Source organism: Aethalodelphis obliquidens, unplaced genomic scaffold, assembly GCF_003676395.1.
Source record: "Aethalodelphis obliquidens isolate GAN/ISIS:26980383/991018 unplaced genomic scaffold, ASM367639v1 scaffold4, whole genome shotgun sequence".
In the NCBI taxonomy this organism is placed as follows: domain Eukaryota; kingdom Metazoa; phylum Chordata; class Mammalia; order Artiodactyla; family Delphinidae; genus Aethalodelphis; species Aethalodelphis obliquidens.
This window is the reverse complement of record NW_020837948.1, coordinates 58009447-58030084: the sequence shown is the minus strand read 5'-3', so window position 1 is coordinate 58030084 and position 20638 is coordinate 58009447. Positions and strand designations below refer to the sequence as shown.

At 40.2% G+C, this 20638-nt stretch overlaps 1 protein-coding gene across 7 annotated transcripts in view; it reads right to left on the bottom strand.

Annotated features, from left to right (window-relative positions):
• Positions 1 to 10822, bottom strand: part of POC5 (POC5 centriolar protein) — a 34251-nt gene extending 23429 nt beyond the window's left edge. The window contains exons 1-4 of one of the 7 annotated variants that reach the window (XM_027100801.1): positions 10708 to 10822; positions 6689 to 6784; positions 2831 to 2972; positions 972 to 1058 (exon numbers count right to left, since the gene is read on the bottom strand). In XM_027100801.1, coding sequence (XP_026956602.1) covers positions 972 to 1058; positions 2831 to 2972; positions 6689 to 6772 — 313 coding nt within the window. In that variant the 5' untranslated portion in view covers positions 6773 to 6784; positions 10708 to 10822. Of the gene's footprint in view, positions 1 to 971; positions 1059 to 2830; positions 2973 to 3205; positions 3319 to 6688; positions 6785 to 8236; positions 8346 to 10707 lie in introns of those variants that run through there. The other 6 variants (XM_027100802.1, XM_027100797.1, XM_027100798.1 and 3 more) reach the window with 6 other exon arrangements.
• Positions 10823 to 20638: the final 9816 nt, after the last annotated feature.

Sequence of the window (20638 nt, the reverse complement as noted above, 5' to 3'; positions counted from 1 at the left end):
CGGGTTCGATCCCTGGTTGGGGAACTAGATCCCTCATGCATGCCACAACTAAAAGATCCCACATGCTGCAACGAAGATCCCACATGCTGCAACTAAGACCCGGCACAGCCAAAATAAGTAAATAAATATTAAAAAAAAAAAAATCTGCTCTCTAATCTAGCAGTTTTAAGAAAAAATGCCACACATTATAATGCATTAACCTGTCTTAATTGTAGTATCTGGCATCTTACAAAATAATTTAATTTTATTTTTTTTAAAGATTTTTTTGATGTGGACCATTTTTAAAGCCTTTATTGAATTTGTTACAATATCGCTTCTGTTTTGTTTTTTTGGCTGCGAGGTATGTGGGATCTTAGCTCCCCAACCCGGGATTGGACCTGCACCCCTGCACTGGAAGGTGAAGTCTTAACCACTGGACTGCCAGAGAAGTCCCCCAAATTATTTTATTTTATTTATTTTTATAAATTTATTTATTTATTTATTTTTGGCTGCGTTGGGTCTTTATTGCTGCACACAGGCTTTCTCTAGTTGCGGTGAGTGGGGGCTACTCTTCGTTGTGGTGCGCGGGCTTCTCACTGCAGTGGCTTCTTTGTTGCGGAGCACGGGCTCTAGGCACGCGGGCTTCAGTAGTTGCAGCATGTGGGCTCAGTAGTTGTGGCTCACGGGCTCTAGAGCGTGGGCTCAGTAGTTGTGGCGCACGGGCTTAGTTTGCTCTGTGGCATGTGGGATCTTCCTGGACCAGGGCTCAAACCCGTGTCCCCTGAATTGGCAGGCAGATTCTCAACCACTGCATCACCAGGGAAGCCCCCAAAATTATTTTAAATAGTATTACTTAATAAATTAGTAATAATAGCATTTAAAAATCCTGCCAATAAGTAATATGCTGCAATTATTCCCCTTACTACATGGATAATATTCACCAAGCACAAAATGTTGTATATTAATAAAAATAAGCTAAGGAAAAGTCCTACCGTCTATCTTTGAATGACTTGAAATATTTAAATCACATCTTTTTCCAACTTCCATCCTCGTTTCTCTTACTGCAGGGCTATTTCCTGCTGAAACGAAAGAGATTTTTCTTTTAATTAAACCTAACCAGTCTTATGTAGAATGCCTAATCACACACACCTAATTTAAGAAGGTAGCTGTACAGAAGTCAGATTTTAGAACAAGGAAAATACAGTATGCTGGGATACAGGAACATTAAGACAAAGAATAGGAAGAAAAAAAAAGTGTGACTTGAAAAGTCTTATTGTATCATTAATAAGCTCAATTCACCCAAAAAATATGGATGAAAAAGAATTCAGTCTACTAATGGCATTCAATTCACACTAAAAGAGTAAGTGGATGAATGACATTAGAACTTAGAAAAGCTGTCTTATCCTACAACACTGGATATTTCCGGGGCCCGCTGCTTTTCACTAGCTGCATTCAAACTAAAGTGACACCGGTTCCCCCCAAATAGGGACTTCTTTACTTGCACCTCAGAAACCTTTAGTTAATACATGGCGAAAAGGAAACTGGGAAAAAAAACCTCACAAGGATGGCTGTGTCAGAGGCTTACAGAGACTTTGCCAACTTCAACACAAGCAACGGCAATACCAAGAGTAAAGAGAATGGGATAAATTTACATAGTCCATTCTAACCAAGTCTGTGTGTGAATTAGGATATCTAAACTCACTGCCTGTTGTATGCTTAGATCTCAAGTCCTTTTTGAAAAGGGCAGAGCATAAACAAATGAATACTATCTTACATGCTAGAAAAGACCAGGGTTCTTAGGTCCAAAGTGATTGCTTTAAGACAGTATTCAGCACTTTGGGTTTGCTCAGTAGGAAGTGCATATAATCAAAACATGGTCGAGATCACTGATGGAGAATGAATAAATCCAAGGGTCATATCTCTTGAAGATCAACAGAATTTGGGCAGAAAGTGTTCAGTGTTAGTACGTTTCAGTGTTAGAAGAAATATGTAGAAGAAATATGTTTTGAGGTTCTGGTCCTATTTGTTGATCCAGTGTCGTAGGCTGAGGAGCAATGAAAACTCCATGTCTACAGAGGGAGAGGAACAACAGACACTAGGGCTGTGACTTACCAGGAACCCAAGAGCCTGCTGGCTCTGACTAGGCTGTGTCATGTGCTTCAACAAGGGATCCTTGGAGTTATGCTTATTGTTGATAACTGCCCATTATCAGGGCTGTTTTAGGAGGGCTATCTGTGCCCCTTGAAAGAACACTTGTTTTGAGTGAGCTGTTTGGAATCTTGTATCAAATAAGGAACAGATTGGTAAAAGGAGCTTTATCTTCCTTTCTCTACCTTTCACTCACTCATCTATCAACACACATCCTGGTTTGTGTTAGTTCTCAATTCTATCAGTGACACAGTTCAAAAATGGGTTCACCTTTGCGGTAACAATCCAAACAGTCCTCCAGGCCCGTATAAATACTGCTGACAAAGTCCTAGCACATGGTTCGTGAACTTAAGGGGTTCTGAGGGCTACCTATAGACCATCTCTAATTTGGGGGCTTGGGCATTTCGTTTCCAGTGTCTCCTGGCATAAAACCATTGTAACAAGTACAGAGATGCAACATACTCCGTTGCTCTAATTTTATGACTTTTCATAAAATAGCTAAATGAAGTTCAAATAAAAATCCAACTGTTATAGAAGAGCCAAGAAAAACGTATTAAAATGTAAAATTTCCCCCAAATTATAGTGATATACACTGTTGATTGAGAAGAATCACTGGAGAAGTATTTTCACAATCAAAAGTCAACAGCATTAAAAAACTCAGTAACATCTTAAATGAAGAGACATCTCGAAAAATATACATAACCTGGATTTTGAAGAATATCATCAATTATAGTAGGAATTCTAATATCTGGCACCACTTCTCCCTTAGAATGAGACGGCTGTGAAGCACTTGATTCAATATTTGGAGTCACTATAGCATAACGAAGCAGTTCTTCATACTCTTCCTATGAGAAGCCAACAATAAATAATGTATTATATCCCTGTCACAAGGGACACTCAGGCAAAAGAATGGTAAAGGCACAAAGATGTTTTCTACTTCAGTTCCCGAAACAGTATGCCCAAACGATAGTAAGGAATGTGTACTTTTGATTTATGTTTTTCATTCATCATTTACTCACTCTCTTGTAGTAAGTAAAATTTCTTAAAAACAAGCAAAAAATCCAACAAATATACCTACCCAAATTTCTTCTAGTGCTAATGCCTTAGTACCCATATTCCTTCAGCATGTCAATTTAAAATGGTGACACAGATTACCTAGAGCAGTTTCCTGAAGCCGATCAACATCTACAACACAGAAGAGCCCTCTTTCAATTGGCAGCTGCTCGCAGGTGGGAAAAGACACGGCAATTTCTCTGCTTTTCTGAAATTTAGTTCTAAGATGCTGCTCCCAAAGACTCCACAACAGGAAGGTCTAGGGATGAAAAGTGGTTTTGGCTCTGATCAATCCCTGCTCCCACCCAATTCTACAACAACCCTGAGTCTCTTTTCATATGTAAGCATGGAAAGAGTATGAGAGATACTGGGAGAGAAAGAATACTGAAGATAAAAAGAGAACACAATGCCAACCTGCATTCTACCTGCTGGCACACCATGGCACATGCCAAAGGAGGATAAAAAAAAGCACGCCATAAAGTGTAGACCTTACAGGAATATTCCTCAAGTTAAAAAAAAAAAAGTGGAATTTCCTAATATAGATAGTTAGATATTTGTTTAGCCAAACCAAAAAATTCTATCAGTGAAGTAAAAAATATACTGGAACTTAGTCTCCATTCAAAAGGGGTTGGTCACTGAGGCAACAAATATTCCTATTCAGGAGTAATTTCTAAGGATATTATGCCATGGACCCAGAGAACGTCTTTGCAGTAAAAATGGGGGGAAGGTTTTCAAGAATATGAAATGTCATTATTCTAAAGAATTAATATTAATTTTTCTCCATAAAAAGTTTAGTTCAGATACAGAAAACTCCACTATCATCATTTCATTGGTCATAACTGTCTTATTATTTGATTCACCTTCAGGATGAAGAAAAATGATGCTAAAAATTACCTCCTTGAAGTGTCACAGTAAACATCTGCTGAATTGAGTTAACAGAGATTCTGTCTAAAGCAAAGAAAGAACCTTACCTTAGTAAGACCGTTATGATATGGTACAGGTGTTTGAAAATTAGCAACCCTTACTTTTTCCCTGTTTTCTATGAGTAAGAATATTTAACTGTCTAAACACACTCAAGTTTCTGGCCATGAATATGTCATAGTGTCTTGTGTTTCCCGAAAGAATAGATGTAATTGCAGTCAGAGTTCTGAAGTCAGAACTACCTTGTAGACTATGTAAGTAGTCAATATCAATATGTTTCAAACTAGTTTCTAAGAAGGTACTTCAGGGAATCCACAATATTTTCTTCATATTTCATTTTTGAGCTATTTAACTCTTTAAAAAATTAATAAAAGAGCATACACTATCAAAGGTGACATATATACTAAATTTTAACAGGCCAGAAGCTGTATATTATTAAATTTGTTTGTTAGTTGGAATAAAGCTCCTTCTGCCATTGATGTCAAATTCTTGTGAATGTGTCATAGATTGGAAAGGTTGTAGCTCTGTACAAGTTTATGTTTTGTTGTTATTTTAACTTCACACCTGTACACATCTGCTCAAGTAAGCTGTACCGGTGAGCACACAACTATGACATAGGTGGTCCACACCAACTACCAGCCACTCAAACTCAAGCACATCTGATGGGGCCAGTCCCTCCTTATGACACGAGAGTGATGAGCTGTGTGGTAGCCAGTGACTTCACACCTTGTCACATGCTTATCATTAGCACTTATTCTAAGTTTGAGTCTTTGGGTGCTGCTTGTGTGATAAAAAAGTCTGAAGATCTTATAAGGTGTTTACATTTTAGTATTAAAGGTCCTGTGAGTTTTTCCCCCCCACCACTAAGCAATTCTTAGACACCACTTGGGTGTCCTATAATTCAACTCAATTCTGACACTTTCCACCAGAGATAGCATCAGATTCCAAAGGTGAAGGGATCAGTCCCACAAAACTTCCCTCCCCCACCCCACAACTTCAGATGCCAGTCGCAAGTCCAGGTTATCACCTGTGCTTCTGACAAACCAGCTATGGACTGGAGGTTCCAAAGACCCACTCCTTGGGTTTGAGTAATTTGCTAGAGGGCTCACAGAACTTGGAGAAACATTTTACTTACTAGATTACCAGTAAAAGGATATAACCCAGAAATAGCCAGATGGAAGAAATATACAGGGCAAGGTATGGGGAAGGGGCATGGAGCTTCCGTACCCTCTCCTGGCAGGCCAGTCACCCAGCACTTACACGTGTTCACCAACTGGAAGGTCCCCAAACCCAGTCCTTTTGGGTTTTGATGCAGGCTTCATTAAATAGGCATAACTGAATAAATCAATGACCACTGGCGATTGATTCAACTTCCAAGACCCTCTCCCTGAGGTCGGGGGGTGAGACTGAACGTTTCAACCCTCTGATAACATGGTTGTCTCTCCTGGCAACCAGTCCCCATCCTTAGGCGAGGTCCAAAAGTCACATCATCAACATAACAAAAGATACCATCATTCTCACTAGTTAGGAAATTCCAATAGGTTTAGGAGCTCTGTGGCAGAAATGGGATGAAGACCAACTATTTATTATAACTCACACTATCACAGGTATAAATAAGTTAATCAGTTCTCTCCTGAAGGAAGTTTGGATATGGCAAAGATGAAGGGTGCAGGACAACACTGTTGCCTAAAGAGATAGCACTATATGGGAGAGGTAACATCCAAAGGGAAAGCAAGGATGAAACATCTAAGTCACAATTCCAGACCACTTTTACCCTAGTAAATATTCACAGATACTTTTCCAATAGCTTCCCAATTCCTAAACCTGTTATTTCAATTAAAGGAACACATCTGTTTCATAAAATATTTCCCTAAAGCTTCTGTCATCTTATGCAGTGCCAGTAACAACTTACTCTACTTAGGCATAAACATACCATCCAGCTTTTCCCCTCTTAAGTAATATAACCATAAAACCCAAGATATACCGTGTCCGTATTCTCTCATTTAAAATCTACTCTAGAAATCTGAATCCATATTTTTGATGATAAAACACTTAGAATTAAAAGATATTGAAAACATTTCATATAAAAGCCACGCCTTCTGTAGTCAATGTACCTGTCACTGTCCAGGTCCTGGGCACCAGCAGGTGCTGAATGGTATGGCAACAGGGGCCAGAACCAACAGTGGAACACTGGGGAATCTAGGGCCCCAGAACTCTGGATGGCTTGATATTGGATTAATTTGCATTAAAGTGAAAGCAGCATTCACATGAGAGAGCTACAAAGAGAAAATTTCAAGAAAAAATGTTTCTTCAGATTTCCAGCTTCTCCTCTCACTGTGTTGTTTGAAGCCTTTGTACAGAGAATGCTGGAAGCGTTCATGATTATTTTCTGAAAGGTTAATTAAAACAATGTAAGGTATTTCCCAAGGTTTGTAAAATAATTCCCAAAGTTTGATATTATTATAATTTGATACACATTATTATTGTAAATGGCATGAATGAATGAAAAATGTATTCCTAGTTTTCCCTCATATTGTCTCTTGTTCAAAATAAATAAGTCATGACAAATTTAGACATGTCTTCCTACCTGAAGATCTGAAGAGACAGAACTGCCTCGGTCGGATTCATTGTGCAAAACTGGAGGTGAGCATTTCTCCTCATCTGATGACATTCTGTACAAATACTATAAAACAGGAGAAGCTAACTTCAGTTTGGTTTTTGCAATATTTAAACTAAAGTAAAGTGTTTTCTATATACATATATGTGTGTGTAATAACATCCTACCCTGTAAACAATAACCATTCGATATGTTAAAATCATTCAACATACTGAACACCCACAGACGAAATCACTGGGCAAGAAAGACAAAGACTCACTTCCCAGTTTATAATGTAGTCAAGGAGATGAGACAAATACATGAAAGGTTAAAGAAAAAATGGAGGCTCCCCAGAAAAAGCCATGGTAGGGGCTGCTGAGAATCAGAACGTGTGATCACTGTTCAACAGTGTGTGAGGACCTAGGTGCTGCATCCTTTCCCACAAGATACTGAACCAAGAGAGAAGGAACAACCTGTGTAAATTCTCTGCTTGGCGAACTGACCTTTTGGGAATACTATTCTAAGAAAAGCAAGCCTATATGGAACAATAGATTCTAATACCATGCAAAGAAAAATTGTTTAAGGTCTTAACCAAAAAAATAAATAATAATAACAGTACTGGTAGTAACAAGTACATAAGTTCCTTAAAAGGCATATTATGACTATTCAAATGATCCGAACACCAGTTATATGTAAGACATTGGTGAGAAAGATAAGATGAAGAAGTCCTTGTCCTCAAGGACTCTGCAATCTGTAAGGAGGGCCAGACATGTACATATTAGAAATGACTGATGAAAAAAGTGCTGTTAGATCCTAAAACAACAGAGGCACAAAGTAGGGAGGTCAGAGTAGCCTTTTTCACAGGGTAGGATGATGAGGGTGTGAAGGAGTGGGAATAAACGATCTGGGTGTTGAGACCTGAAAGACAGATAAAAGATAAAAGGATATGCAAGGCAATAGCGCAGCATAAGCAAAGTCAATGAGGCATGGCCACTCCAGGAACTGCAAGTAGTTTGTGAGGCTAAAGCAAAGGGTACAAAGCAAGGTTTGGCTAAGGATGAAACAGGCAAGGTAAGGAGCAGCCAGATCATGGAAGATCATAATTATGCCATGTTAAAAAGTTTCATCTTTCTTCTAAGAGAAGTTATTAAAGTCTTAAACAAGTGATAACATGATCAGGCCTGTCTTTTAGAAAGATCACTCTGGCAGCTTTCAGGATGGATTTGACAGGTGGCATACTGAAGAAAGAGCAACGGAGAGCCAACTTCAGTAGTCCAAGAGATAAATGTTCCCTCTGGCAAATGGGGACCTGAATGGAGGAGGCAGCAATGGGAAGTGGACGGAGTTATGCCTGTGAGACAGTTGTGTTATGGCAGTGGAAATTCGAGATCACGATCAACAATTGGTTAAGGGGTTAATGGGAGGAAATGTTGATCTCTTCCAGATTTCTGGCTTGCAACTAGATGGATGGTAGTGCTACTCCCCAAGGCAAGGAATACAGGAAGACAAGCAGGTTGGGAGGAAGGGTAATGGACTCACTATCAGACTTGTTGGGTATGAGGTGCCTCCGAGGCATGGAAGAGAGGCTGCCGGTATGCAGTATCTGGGCACACCACTTATGAAAATGCACATCTCCAAGGACTGCCATTCACAATGGCTACAATGTGAATGGTACTTTCTGGAGTTAAGCAAGGTGGGAGTCCTGCACTGGATGTATAGGTTTCGAGATTCATTTTGAGGAATCGTCAGCATAATGGGAACTGCTGAAAAAAGAGAGAGGATAAGATCACTTATGAAAAGGAGTGTGAGAGAGAGTGTTATTCTGAGGTCCTTACACCCAAACTGTATGCAACATTTTTAGCACATGTGTATTTTTCTAGGAAGAGGATTCTCAGCTTCCAATATGTGTCCAGAGGGTACTATAACCTTAGTGAAGTTAAGGGCCACTACTGTAGCAAGAGGAGGGTTAAAATCAGAACCGCTAATATTTAAAGGGGAAGCGAAGAAGAGCCAGCAAAGATGGAAAAGGAAGTCAGAAGAGTAGAACAACGAGAACATCACAAAAGCTTCCAGGAGGGAGTGGTCAGAAACAGATGCCAAAGGAAGATGAGAATCTGACAGAGTCCCTTGAATTTGGCAATCAGGAAGTTGCTGGGGCATTTAGCCTGAACAATTTCAGTGGACAGTGGAACAAGTCTCAATCACAGTGGACTGAAAATTAAGAGATGAAGAAAATGAAATAGAAAGGGCAGATACAAGGGAGAAGTGCAATATTAGAATGGAAACATAGGTTGGGGTTAGACTGTGGAAAGGAAATTTCAACTTTATTCAATGAGCATTACTGTGTAAAGACATGATAAGTAAATGAAATCTCAGCATGACTGACTTTAGTTAAGCCAATTAGGGAGGATAAAATAAGCACATACATCTGCAGCAAGGAATGGCTGCTTCACGGACTTCAAATCCACCACTGTGGTAACCTTGTGCCTTCTATTTCAATTCCCTTCTTCCTTTAGGATGTGTTTGCAGACTGGTAATAAGGGGGGCAGGGATTGGGGGTGCTGATTATTTAAAAAACAAATAAGCTGAGAAGTATGGTCAGATCTCAAAAAGGATTTCTGAATATACACACTGAAGACACAAAACAACTACTGTACTTTTGGAAAATATGCTATAAATCTTCCATCTGCCCTGTTTTGATGCCAACAAGGCATGACAGTTTATCTAAAACTCTACCAACAGTAGCATTTTCCTTACTGTTTCTAGTTCAGAGACAAAGGAGAAAAATGAAACTTGCTTTGATGGGAAGCAGATGTACATCAGATAACTGAATTTTCAGTATTCTCTAACCCAAGATATCAGAAACCACGAGATAAAAAGTTCCGAGCCCTTGTCTATTGCCAGAGAAATCAAATTACATCTTGGTAATTGCCTGGCTGATAGGGGAAGCGGGGTCCGGGAATTCAAATTAACCTCCAAGAGGCAGAGTGAATTAACGTGCGAGCGGGCAGCAGGGTGACGTCCCTGCGCCCTTGAGCTGTTTTAGCTGCAGGCAAGGAGAGGGGGTGCGCCAGCCCCTCCCCACGTCAGGGACTACAGAGGGAGAAGCAGCTGCGAGCAAGCAAAGGGCTACAAGTTCTCTTCAATCACTCTCTCTTACCCCTGTGTTAATCGAATTCTTACTTTAAAACAAAGTATTAGCCATAAAAAGAAACGAAATTGAGACATTTGTAGTGAGGTGGATGGACCTAGGGTTTGTCATACAGAGTGAAGTAAGTTAGAGAAAAACAAATACCGTATGCTAACACATATATATGGAATCTAAGAAAAAAAAAAGGTCATGAAGAACCTAGGGGTAAGACGGGAATAAAGACACAGACCTACTAGAGAATGGACTTGAGGATATGGGGAGGGGGAAGGGTAAGCTGGGACGAAGTGAGAGAGTGGCATGGTCATATATACACTACCAAATGTAAAATAGATAGCTAGTGGGAAGCAGCCGCATAGCACAGGGAGATCAGCTCGGTGCTTTGTGACCATCCAGAGGGGTGGGATAGGGAGGGTGGGAGGGAGGGAGATGCAAGAGGGAAGAGATATGGGAACATATGTATATGTATAACTGATTCACTTTGTTATAAAGCAGAAACTAATACACCATTGTAAAGCAATTATACTCCAATAAAGATGTTTAAAAAAACCCCAAAAAACAAAGGGTTAGCCATGGTCATTTTACCCCCTAACGTTTTAAATGACCCGAACCTATAGCGACAATACCGCTATACTTCAGGCACCCCTCACTCCTGCCCTCTCTTCCGGGACGGCTCGGAGGGAAAAAAACCTCTCGACCCTTGCCGCCCCGCAGAACAGTTGAAGGGCCCGCGTTTCGGGAAGATGCCCCCAGCCCTGTCCTGTCCGATTCCCGGGGGCGCCAACCCAGGCCGAGACACTTTAAACCCCACTCCAGTGCCTCCGCCAGGGGCGCGGGACTCGCCCGCGGCGCCGCTACCCACCACCTCGGCTCTCCGCAAACACGAACTCCTTCCTCCGCGTCTTGTCTCCGCGTCGCCGCTGAGACAACAACGAGTCCAGCGACTTCCTCAGCAGCAACCTGACAGTTTCAAACTGCACGGAGTAAATAAGGACGGCCCCGAGCATTGGCCCCGAGCTTCAGCAACCTGCCGTCTGATTGGTCTGAGATCCGGGGGCGGGGCAGGAGGGAGAAGCCGGAATTAAGTTTCTTAGGGAGAGCCCCGCCCCTTGCATCGGCTTGTTCAGAGGGGGAGGAGTCTTAGGGAGCCCCGCCCAGCGTACAGGAGCCCATGATCAGTTCCGTTCTGCGCCTGCGGGAGACCAGGCGGCTCTGAGAGCGGGTTTGGTTAGAGACTGCCGAGCAGGGCTGAAGTCCCCTAGGATGTTATGCAGCTGTCTGTGCGATAATGCCCATAGCCTATGCGTGTGGTCCTCATGCATGTGAATCATCTGCTTCCACAGGTGCCCTGCAGCAGAATCACCTGCTGATTCCTTCAGTCTTAGGCAGGGCCGGGGAATCTGAATTTTTAACAAAGACCAACAGTGATTCTGACGCAGGGGTCTGAGAACCAGGCTTTAAGAAACTGCCGGACTAGGTTTTACTAGTGACTTCAAACGTGTCAGATTGCAAGGCAAGCCCTTCGGGCGAAGTGAGTATTGATCTTAGAATCATCATAAGTATATCCTGGCTGTATCACGTACTCACTGTCACCTTGGATAATGCTATCCACATATAGGCTTGTAGGGGGATTAAATGACTTACTATATCTAAAATACCTATCGCATAAACATCAAAAAACTAGTCTTTCAGCTTATATTGGCATAACGGCCAGAGGTACGTTAGGATCCAGGTGGCAAAGGGAGTGCCCCAATCTAGAGAGCAAGTAATGAGATCCCGGTGAGTTTTCAGGCTCCCTGTGTTACCTGGAGGATGAGGTATCCGTTTCTTTTTCTGTAGATAGAAATGGCATAACCTGGGTCTCACCTACTTACCTGTTCACGGAGCCAGACTTCTATTTATACAAGCAATGAAGTAAGAAGAGCACCAGCAGTTTCTTCAGCATAAGCTATGTTTGTTCTCTGCCCCTCCACCTTTCCCATGCTTATAATAAAGGACAAATTCCTATTGATAGATACAAATTCATACCTGGTCCTAAAATCTGTTTTTCAATTGAATTACCATGTGGTGACCCCTTACACTGTAATTGTTTCTGATTCGCTATCCCTGTGCCCTCCTGTACTTGGCTCCATGTTTCTCTTCTCTGTCCCTTTGGGGGGCAGATTTTCATAGAAAACTGTTGGCTAAGGCATCACCATTCTTCTGTGAAGCTACATTGAGAAAGAGAACAAACCTGTCTCCATGCTATGAATTTAGAACAGATTCTTTTTTGAAGGTTCCTAGAGGTGGAGCCAAAGAGAGAGAGGGAGACTAAAACCCTCCACAAACCCACGAAAATTAAATTGCCAGCTTGAACCCTGCGTAATTATTCTTTCAACAAATATTTATCTAACAGTCATCAGATGCAAAGCATTTTATTGGTGCTAGGAATAGAGTGGTGAACAAAATAGACACACTCTGCTCTCATGGAATTTAGTCTAATTGGAAAACAGACATCAAATTAACAATACAAATGAATAAATAGTTACGAATTATGTTTGAAGTGAGGAGAAATCAGGAAATGTCTGTGTCATAAAGTACATTTAAGCTGAGACCTGAAGGATGAGTATATAAAGAACTTTAATAAACACACATATAATGTTTTCTGTGTTCAGGGCACTGTACAAATTAACTCATTTAATTCTAAGATTCTCCCTGTGACTTGGACTCTGTTTCCATCTTCATTTTAAAGATGTGAAGATTGAAACCCAGAGAGGTTATGTGGCTTGTCTAGGCACACACAGCTAATAAGAGCAAAACTGGCATTCAAATTGAGGCAGTCTGGGCTCCAAAGTCCATGTCCTTATCACTCAAAATGTTCTGTTGGGAATAGCATCACTGTTATGGATTAGACGGTATCCTCCAAAAAAGATATGTTTAAGTCCTAAACCCTAGTACCTGTGAATGTGACCTTATTTGGATATGGGGGTCTTTGCAGATATAATCAAGTTAAAATGAAGTCATACTGGATTAAGGTGGGCCTTAATCCAATGACTTGTATCCTTATAGGAGAGGGAAATTTAGACACAGAAGAGATACAGGGGAGAAAGGGAGGCAGAGATTGGAGTGATGCATCTATAAACCATGGGATGCCAAGTATTGCCAGCAACCACCAGAAGCTAGAAAGGCAAGGAAAGATCTTCCCCTAGAGTGTTCAGAGAGAGCATAGCCCTGGTGACACTGTGGATTTCTGACCTCCAGAACTGTAAATGAATAAATTTCTGTTGTCTCTTATATACACTACCAAATGTAAAATAGATAGCTAGTGGGAAGCAGCAACATAGCACAGGGAGATCAGCTCAGTGCTTTGTGACCACATAGAGGGGTGGGATAGGGAGGGTGGGAGGGAGACGCAAGAGGGAGGAGATATGGGGATATATGTATACATATAGCTGATTCACTTTGTTATACAGCAGAAGCTAATACAACATTGTAAAGCAATTATACTCCAGTAAAGATGTTAAAAAATTTTCTGTTGTCTCAACCACCCATTTTGTGGTAATATGTTATGGCATCCTTAGGAAATCAATACAGTGGCCAAGGCCTTGAGGTAAGAAAACACTTATTATATCTGGATGATGAATAAAAGCAAGTAATCTTAGTGAAGTAGGGACAGGGACAGGATAAGGCTGCAGATGGAAGTGAGGGTTCTATGTTAAGGGTTTGAGATTTCACTTAAAGTCCATTGGGATATTTTTAGATGTTCAGGAGAGAGATGAAAACAATTTAGAATAGAGGGGTTGCAAGGGAGATGGAGAGAAGATGACAGATATGAGATATATTTTGGAAGTAGAATTGATGGGACTTGATGAATTGTATTTGAGATGAAGGAGAGAAGTGCTAAGAAGGATACTACGGTTTCAAGTTTGTGACTTGAGCGACTGGGTGGATGACATTTACTGAGAAAGAGAACACTGGATGAGGATCAGGTTTTAAAAGGAGAAGATCAAAAGTTCATTTTTAAATATGTTGTTTGTAATACCTGGACATAGCCAAGTGACCGTCCATTAGGCCATTAGACATATATGTCTAGAGCTCAGAAAAGAGGTCGGGACACAGATACGTAAATCAAGGAGGCTTTGCATGTAGAAATTGTGGAGGATTTCAAAAATGGCTCCAATTATTCATCTCTTACTATATCAGTGTCCTTTGCCATGCCTTCTCATTAACGGCAGATGGGATATTAAGAAACATGATGGAGGCAGAGGCTTTTAAGATGCTTGTTGATTGGCTTGGCTTGCTTTTGCCCTCTGTTATCATCATGAGAACGTGTCTCAACTAGCCTAGTGGAAGTTGACAGTGTAGTAGACCTGAGTTGCCTGATCATCCCTGCTGAGGCCATCCTAGATCAGTCTATAGCCACCTGACACCCAGACAGGTGGGTAAGTCCAATCAAGGATGGCAGGACCACCCAGCCAACCTGCATAGTCAGGAGCTAAATGAACATTGATTGCTTAAAGCCAGTGTGCTTTGGGGTGGCTTGTTATGTAGATTTATTGTGGTAATAAATAACTGATAAGATGCAATTTAAAGTTAAGGAACTAGATGAGACAACCTGGGGGGAGAGAGTAAAGTGAGTAGAGAAGAGGGTTTAGAAATGAACCCTGGATTCCTCTAATGTTCAGAGGTTGGGTAGCAATGGAGGAGCCAGCAAATGAGACAGAAGGAGGGGCTGGAGAAGTGGGAGGAAAACCAGGAGAGGCTTCAGTAAAATGCTACTGAAGTGACTACCGAGTTTGTCCATATAGATGCCTTTCCATGGGCCCTAAGTTCTGAACCTCTGCTCTGATATGTTTCCTTTTAATCCCCACTGTTTTAGGTTAAGCTGTTGCTAAATTTGGACTGTTTCTCTAGTTGCAGGTCTTTATTTCTTCTTTCTATAATTCACTCTTCACACTGCTTATAAATTATCTTCTTAAATTTGGATTACATCACTTCTTCCTCAAAAACCTTCCTTGGTATTACATGACATTCAAAGCTCCCCTAAATTCAGAAGATCTATCCCGGAGTTTTCAAATTTACCATGTACTAGGTGTACAACTTTGCGGAAGCTTTGTGTCCTTTATGAGCCTAAGCTCATCTCTTTAAAGTTGAGAAAATAATAGAATCTACCAAGTCTAAATCTAAAGCTAAACCTGAACCTGAACCTATATCTGTCTGTCTGTCTATCTATCTATCTATCTATCTATCTATCAAAAATCTATCCCTTCTTCCATAGTAAAATCATCAACTCTGAGCACATGGCTGCCTAGGTAGACTACATTTCCCAGTCTACCTGGCAGTAAAGTGAGGTGATGGAATATGAGTGGAAGTGAAATGGGATTTAAAACCTTAGTTATGCTTTCTCTAAGCCTTCTCCTTCCCCATTCTGTTGGGCTGAATGATCAGGTGGAATAGAACTCTGCCAGTTCTATAATATAGGAAAACAAACAAATTGTTTCTTTTTTTCCTTTAAGTCCCTGTATTTTTGGGACAATCTCTTATAGCCATCCCTCCAACTAATATCACAACTAGATCTATACAGATGGACATATGAATCTGTTGGGAAGCAATGTATGTGAAAGTACTTGGCAGTTTTTAAAAGTACAAAGGGTTCGGGTTTGTTAGATCTGGTGTTTTAACATTCTTCAAGATGAAGGCATGAACCTAAGATGGCTCTTAGCATCTCTGAGTTATTATTGTTGGAAAGAGCTGAAACCCATGTTATTTTTGCTAAGCCTGGGTTAGGGGACTGATTTGAAACCTCTTTATCTTCCAGGTCATCCCTGACTCATCTAAAAAGCCTGTCTCCTCACCCTATTATTTATTTAGCTAGGACTGTAAGGGAACATTCCTTGACCTGGAAGTCTTTAACATTGATGACTCCTGTTCTAGGGTAGCAACCATAATCTAGTCTATCACTTTCATTTTGTGGAGGAATAAATTAGATCTAGAGAAAACTATATTTGCTTTCTTGGAATTGCCAACCTGGAAAGAGAGAGAAAGTGTCAAATAAAGAGAAGTCCAGGGAAAAGGAATAGGGGTGGAGATGGGGAGAGATTTCAGGGTCAGAACCCTTGCTAGGACCATATTTGGGTGAGACTGCCATGGTGTGCCCTAAGGTCTTGATACATTATAGCTAACCCCATGGATATTTTTCCATAAGACTGCTGGACTCACAGATTTTCCTTCCCTTCTTTTTCATCCTCTACTCCTCAATTCAGAGGTACCTGCCTTTGTCACAGCCTCTCAGGCTGGACCTTGTTTCTCCAGGTTACAAGTGGCTGACATAGTAATTTAACCTCCACAGATGAGAGAGGCACAAGTCTCCAGAGAGGTCCATTCCTTATGAACTACGAGTACTGGCCTTCTGGAAACAATGCTCTTGTTTTTCTAAATCAGAAAAGTGACTTGATGGTGAAATCTGAGTTCCGGCAGGAAGGTGTGCAAAGAACATGGTAGATTATTTGGGGGAAAGTGGCTTACAATGCATGTCCCCACATAGAATTTCTGTAGCTGGACTGCGTAGTCTATTTAGAATCCCAGCGCACACTGAGAGCCAAAAAGATGGATTCATTGAACACATTTAACTGAAGGACAGCAGAGGGAGAAAGACTGTCGATAAGCAAAGACAAAGGGAGGTGGTGGGCATTGTGGGCACAGGGGTCTGCAGATGAGGCAGCATGGCAACGCTGTGCAGGGGTGGGTATTTGTAGTGGAATAAGAGCTTATTCAGAATATTTTGATTCCCTGGAATCCACAGTTGCATTTTGCTACACAGCATTCCCTGGTCTTTTTATGACAGAACGGAGTTTGTTTCTTAACCCTCATCATCAGCCTTCTCTGTTCTTCCTAATTATAAAGACATGCCCTTGAACCCCTCTGTTAGCATCCTCTAGCCATATAAAAACTTCCTTACTCTTATCATTTCTTTCTCCTGTTAAAACAATCTAGGACTAGCTGCAAGAAGCACATTAATTAGTTTTTCACAGAACAATACTACTTGAGTCCCACTGATGTTTTGAGTGCTCTACAGATGTTATATTCTTGGGTCGTTAGGGCTTCTGAGGGTAGGTTTGCAGACGCGGGTAATTCAGCTCAGTGATGAGAATCTATGTAATTCTTTTTTTTACTATAATAATTTTTTAAAATTGAAGTATAGATTTACAGTATTGTGTTAGTTTCAGGCATACAGCAAAATGATTCAGTTATACATTTATATTCTTTTTTTGGATTCTTTTCCATTATAAGTTATTACAAGATATTGAATATAGTTCCCTGTGCTATACAATAGGTTCTTGTTGTTTATCTATTTTATATATGGTAGCGTGTATCTGTTAATCCCATACTCTGGATTTATCCCCCCCCACCTTTGGTAACCATGTTTGTTTCTATGTCTGTGACTCTGTTTCTGTTTTGTAAATAAGTCAATTTGTACTATTTTTTTAGATTCCACATATAAGTGATATATAACATTTGTCTTTCTCTGTCTGACATCACTTAGTATGATAATCTCTAGATTCATCCATGTTGCTGCAAATGGCGTTATTTCAGTCTTTTTTATGGCTAAGGAATATTCCATTATATATATACCACACATTCTTTTTTTAATGAAATAATTTTTAAATTTAATTCATCATTTTCAAGGTATCTTTATTTTTCACACATCCACTAAAGATCAATGTGGATCTTTTTTTTTAATTTTTGAATTTTATTTAATTTATTTTTTTATATAGCATCTTATTAGTCATCGGTTTTATACACGTCAGTGTATACATGTCAATCCCAATCTCCCAATTCATCACACCACCACCCCCAACCCCTGCCGTTGTCCCCCCTTGGTGTCCATACGTTTGTTCTCTACATCTGTGTCTCAATTTCGGCCCTGCAAACCAGTTCATCTGTACCATTTTTCTAGGTTCCACATATATGCGTTAATATACGATATTTGTTTTTCTCTTTCTGACTTACTGTGTACGGCCCCGGGCGTCCCCGGGAGTCCCGACCAGCAGGACAAATCCTTGTGAGTCCGAGGAGGAACCTGTGGGGGTTGAAAAAAGGGGGAAGGGCAGGAGACGCGAAAGAATGGAGGCAAGACAGAATCCTGATCAAGCCTCAAACTTTTATTGCTGCGGTAGCTGTATTTATACACTGCAGAGAAAGGGGGGCGGGATTCAGAATGAGGGAAGTACTTGGCTAATCATCATTGGTGCTGCGTGCGCGGGCTTTCATTTTAGGCGCGAACTTCTATCTCATAAATCAGGAAGAGAAGCAGGGTGTCGGCCATCTTCTAATGGCGAAAACTTCTTGGCTCCCAACAACTTACGTCACTCTGTAGGAGAGTCTCTAGATCCATCCACGTCTCTACAAATGACCCAATTTCATTCCTTTTTATGGCTGAGTAATATTCCATTGTGTATATGTACCACATCTTCTTTATCCATTCATCTGTCAATGGACAATTAGGTTGCTTCTATGACCTGGCTATTGTAAATAGTGCTGCAATGAACATTGGGGTGCATGTGTCTTTTTGAATTACGGTTTTCTCTGGATATATGCCCAGTAGTGGGATTGCTGGATCATATGGTAATTCCATTTTTAGTTTTTTAAGGAACCTCCATACTGTTCTCCACAGTGGCTGTATCAATTTATATTCCCACCAACAATGCAAGAAGGTTCCCTTTTCTCCACACCCTCTCCAGCATTTGTTGTTTGTACATTTTCTGGTGATGCCCATTCTAACTGGTGTGAGGTGATACCTCATTGTAGTTTTGATTTGCATTTCTCTAATAATTAGCGATGTTGAACAGCTGTTCATGTGCTTCGTGGCCATCTGTATGTCTTCTTTGGAGAAATGTCTATTTAAGTCTTCTGCCCATTTTTGGATTGGGTTGTTTGTTTTTTTAATATTAAGCTGCATGAGCTGTTTATATATTTTGGAGATTAATCATTTGTCAGTTGCTTCATTTGCAAATATTTTCTCCCATTCTGAGGGTTGTCTTTTTGTCTTGCTTATGGTTTCCTTTGCTGTGCGAAAGCTTTGAAGTTTCATTAGGTCCCATTTGTTTATTTTTGTTTTTATTTCCATTACTCTAAGAGGTGAATCAAAAAAGATCCTGCTGTGATCTATGTCAAAGAGTGTTGTTCCTATGTTTTCCTCTAAGAGTTTTATAGTATTGGGTCTTACATTTAGGTCTCTAATTCATTTTGAGTTTATTTTTGTGTATGGTGTTAGGGGAGTGTTCTAATTTCATTCTTTTACATGTAGCTGTCCAGTTTTCCTGGCACCACTTATTGAAGAGACTGACGTTTCTCCATTGTATATCCTTGCCTCCTTTGTCATAGATTAGTTGACCATAGGTGCGTGGGTTTATCTCTGGGCTTTCTATCTTGTTCCATTGATCTATGTTTCTGTTTTTGTGCCAGTACCATATTGTCTTGATTACTGTAGCTTTGTAGTATAGTCTGAAGCCAGGGAGTCTGATTCCTCCAGCTCTATTTTTTTCCCTCAAGACTGATTTGGCTATTTGGGGTCTTTTGTGTCTCCATACAAATTTTAAGATTTTTTGTTCTAGTTCCATAAAAAATGCCATTGCTAATTTCATAGGGATTGCATTGAATCTGTAGATTGCTTTGAGTAGTATAGTCATTTTCACAATATTGATTCTTCCAATCCAAGAACATGTTATATCTCTCCACCTGTTGGTATCATCTTTAATTTCTTTCATCAGTGTCTTATAGTTTTCTGCATACAGGTCTTTTGTCTCCCTAGGTAGGTTTATTCCCAGATATTTTATTCTTTTTGTTGCAATGGTAAATGGGAGTGTTTCCTTAATTTCACTTTCAGATTTTTCATCGTTAGTGTATAGGAATGCAAGAGATTTCTGTGCATTAATTTTGTATCCTGCAACTTTATCAAATTCATTGATTAGCTCTAGTAGTTTTCTGGTGGCATCTTTAGGATTCTCTATGTATACTATCATGTCATTTGCAAACAGTGACAGTTTTACTTCTTCTTTTCCAATTTGTATTCCTTTTATTTCTTTTTTTTCTCTGATTGCTGTGGCTGGGACTTCCAAAACTATGTTGAATAATAGTGGTGAGAGTGGACAACCTTGTCTTGTTCCTGATCGTAGAGGAAATGCGTTCAGTTTTTCACCATTGAGAATGATGTTTGCTGTGGGTTTGTCGTATATGGCATTTATTATGTTGAGGTAGGTTCCCTTTATGCCCACTTTCAGGAGAGTTTTTTTTTTTATCATAAATGGGTGTTCAATTTTGTCAAAAGCTTTTTCTGCATCTATTGAGATGATCATATGGTTTTTTCTTCAGTTTGTTAATATGGTTTATCACATTGATTGATTTACATATATTGAAGAATCCTTGTATCCCTGGGATAAATCCCACTTGATCATGGTGTATGATCCTTTTAATGTGTTGTTGGATTCTGTTTGCTAGTATTTTGTTGAGGATTTTTGCATCCATATTCACCAGTTATATTGGTCTGTAATTTTCGTTTTTGGAGTATCTTTGTCTGGTTTTGGTATCAGGGTGATGGTGGCCTCGTAGAAGGAGTTTGGGAGTGTTCCTCCCTCTGCTATATTTTGGAAGAATTTGAGAAGGATGGGTGTTAGCTCTTCTCAAAATGTTTGATAGAATTCACCTGTAAAGCCATCTGGCCCTGGAGTTTTGTTTGTTAGAAGATTTTTAATCAGAGTTTCAATTTCAGTGCTTGTGATTGGTCTGTTCATATTTTCTATTTCTTCCTGGTTCAG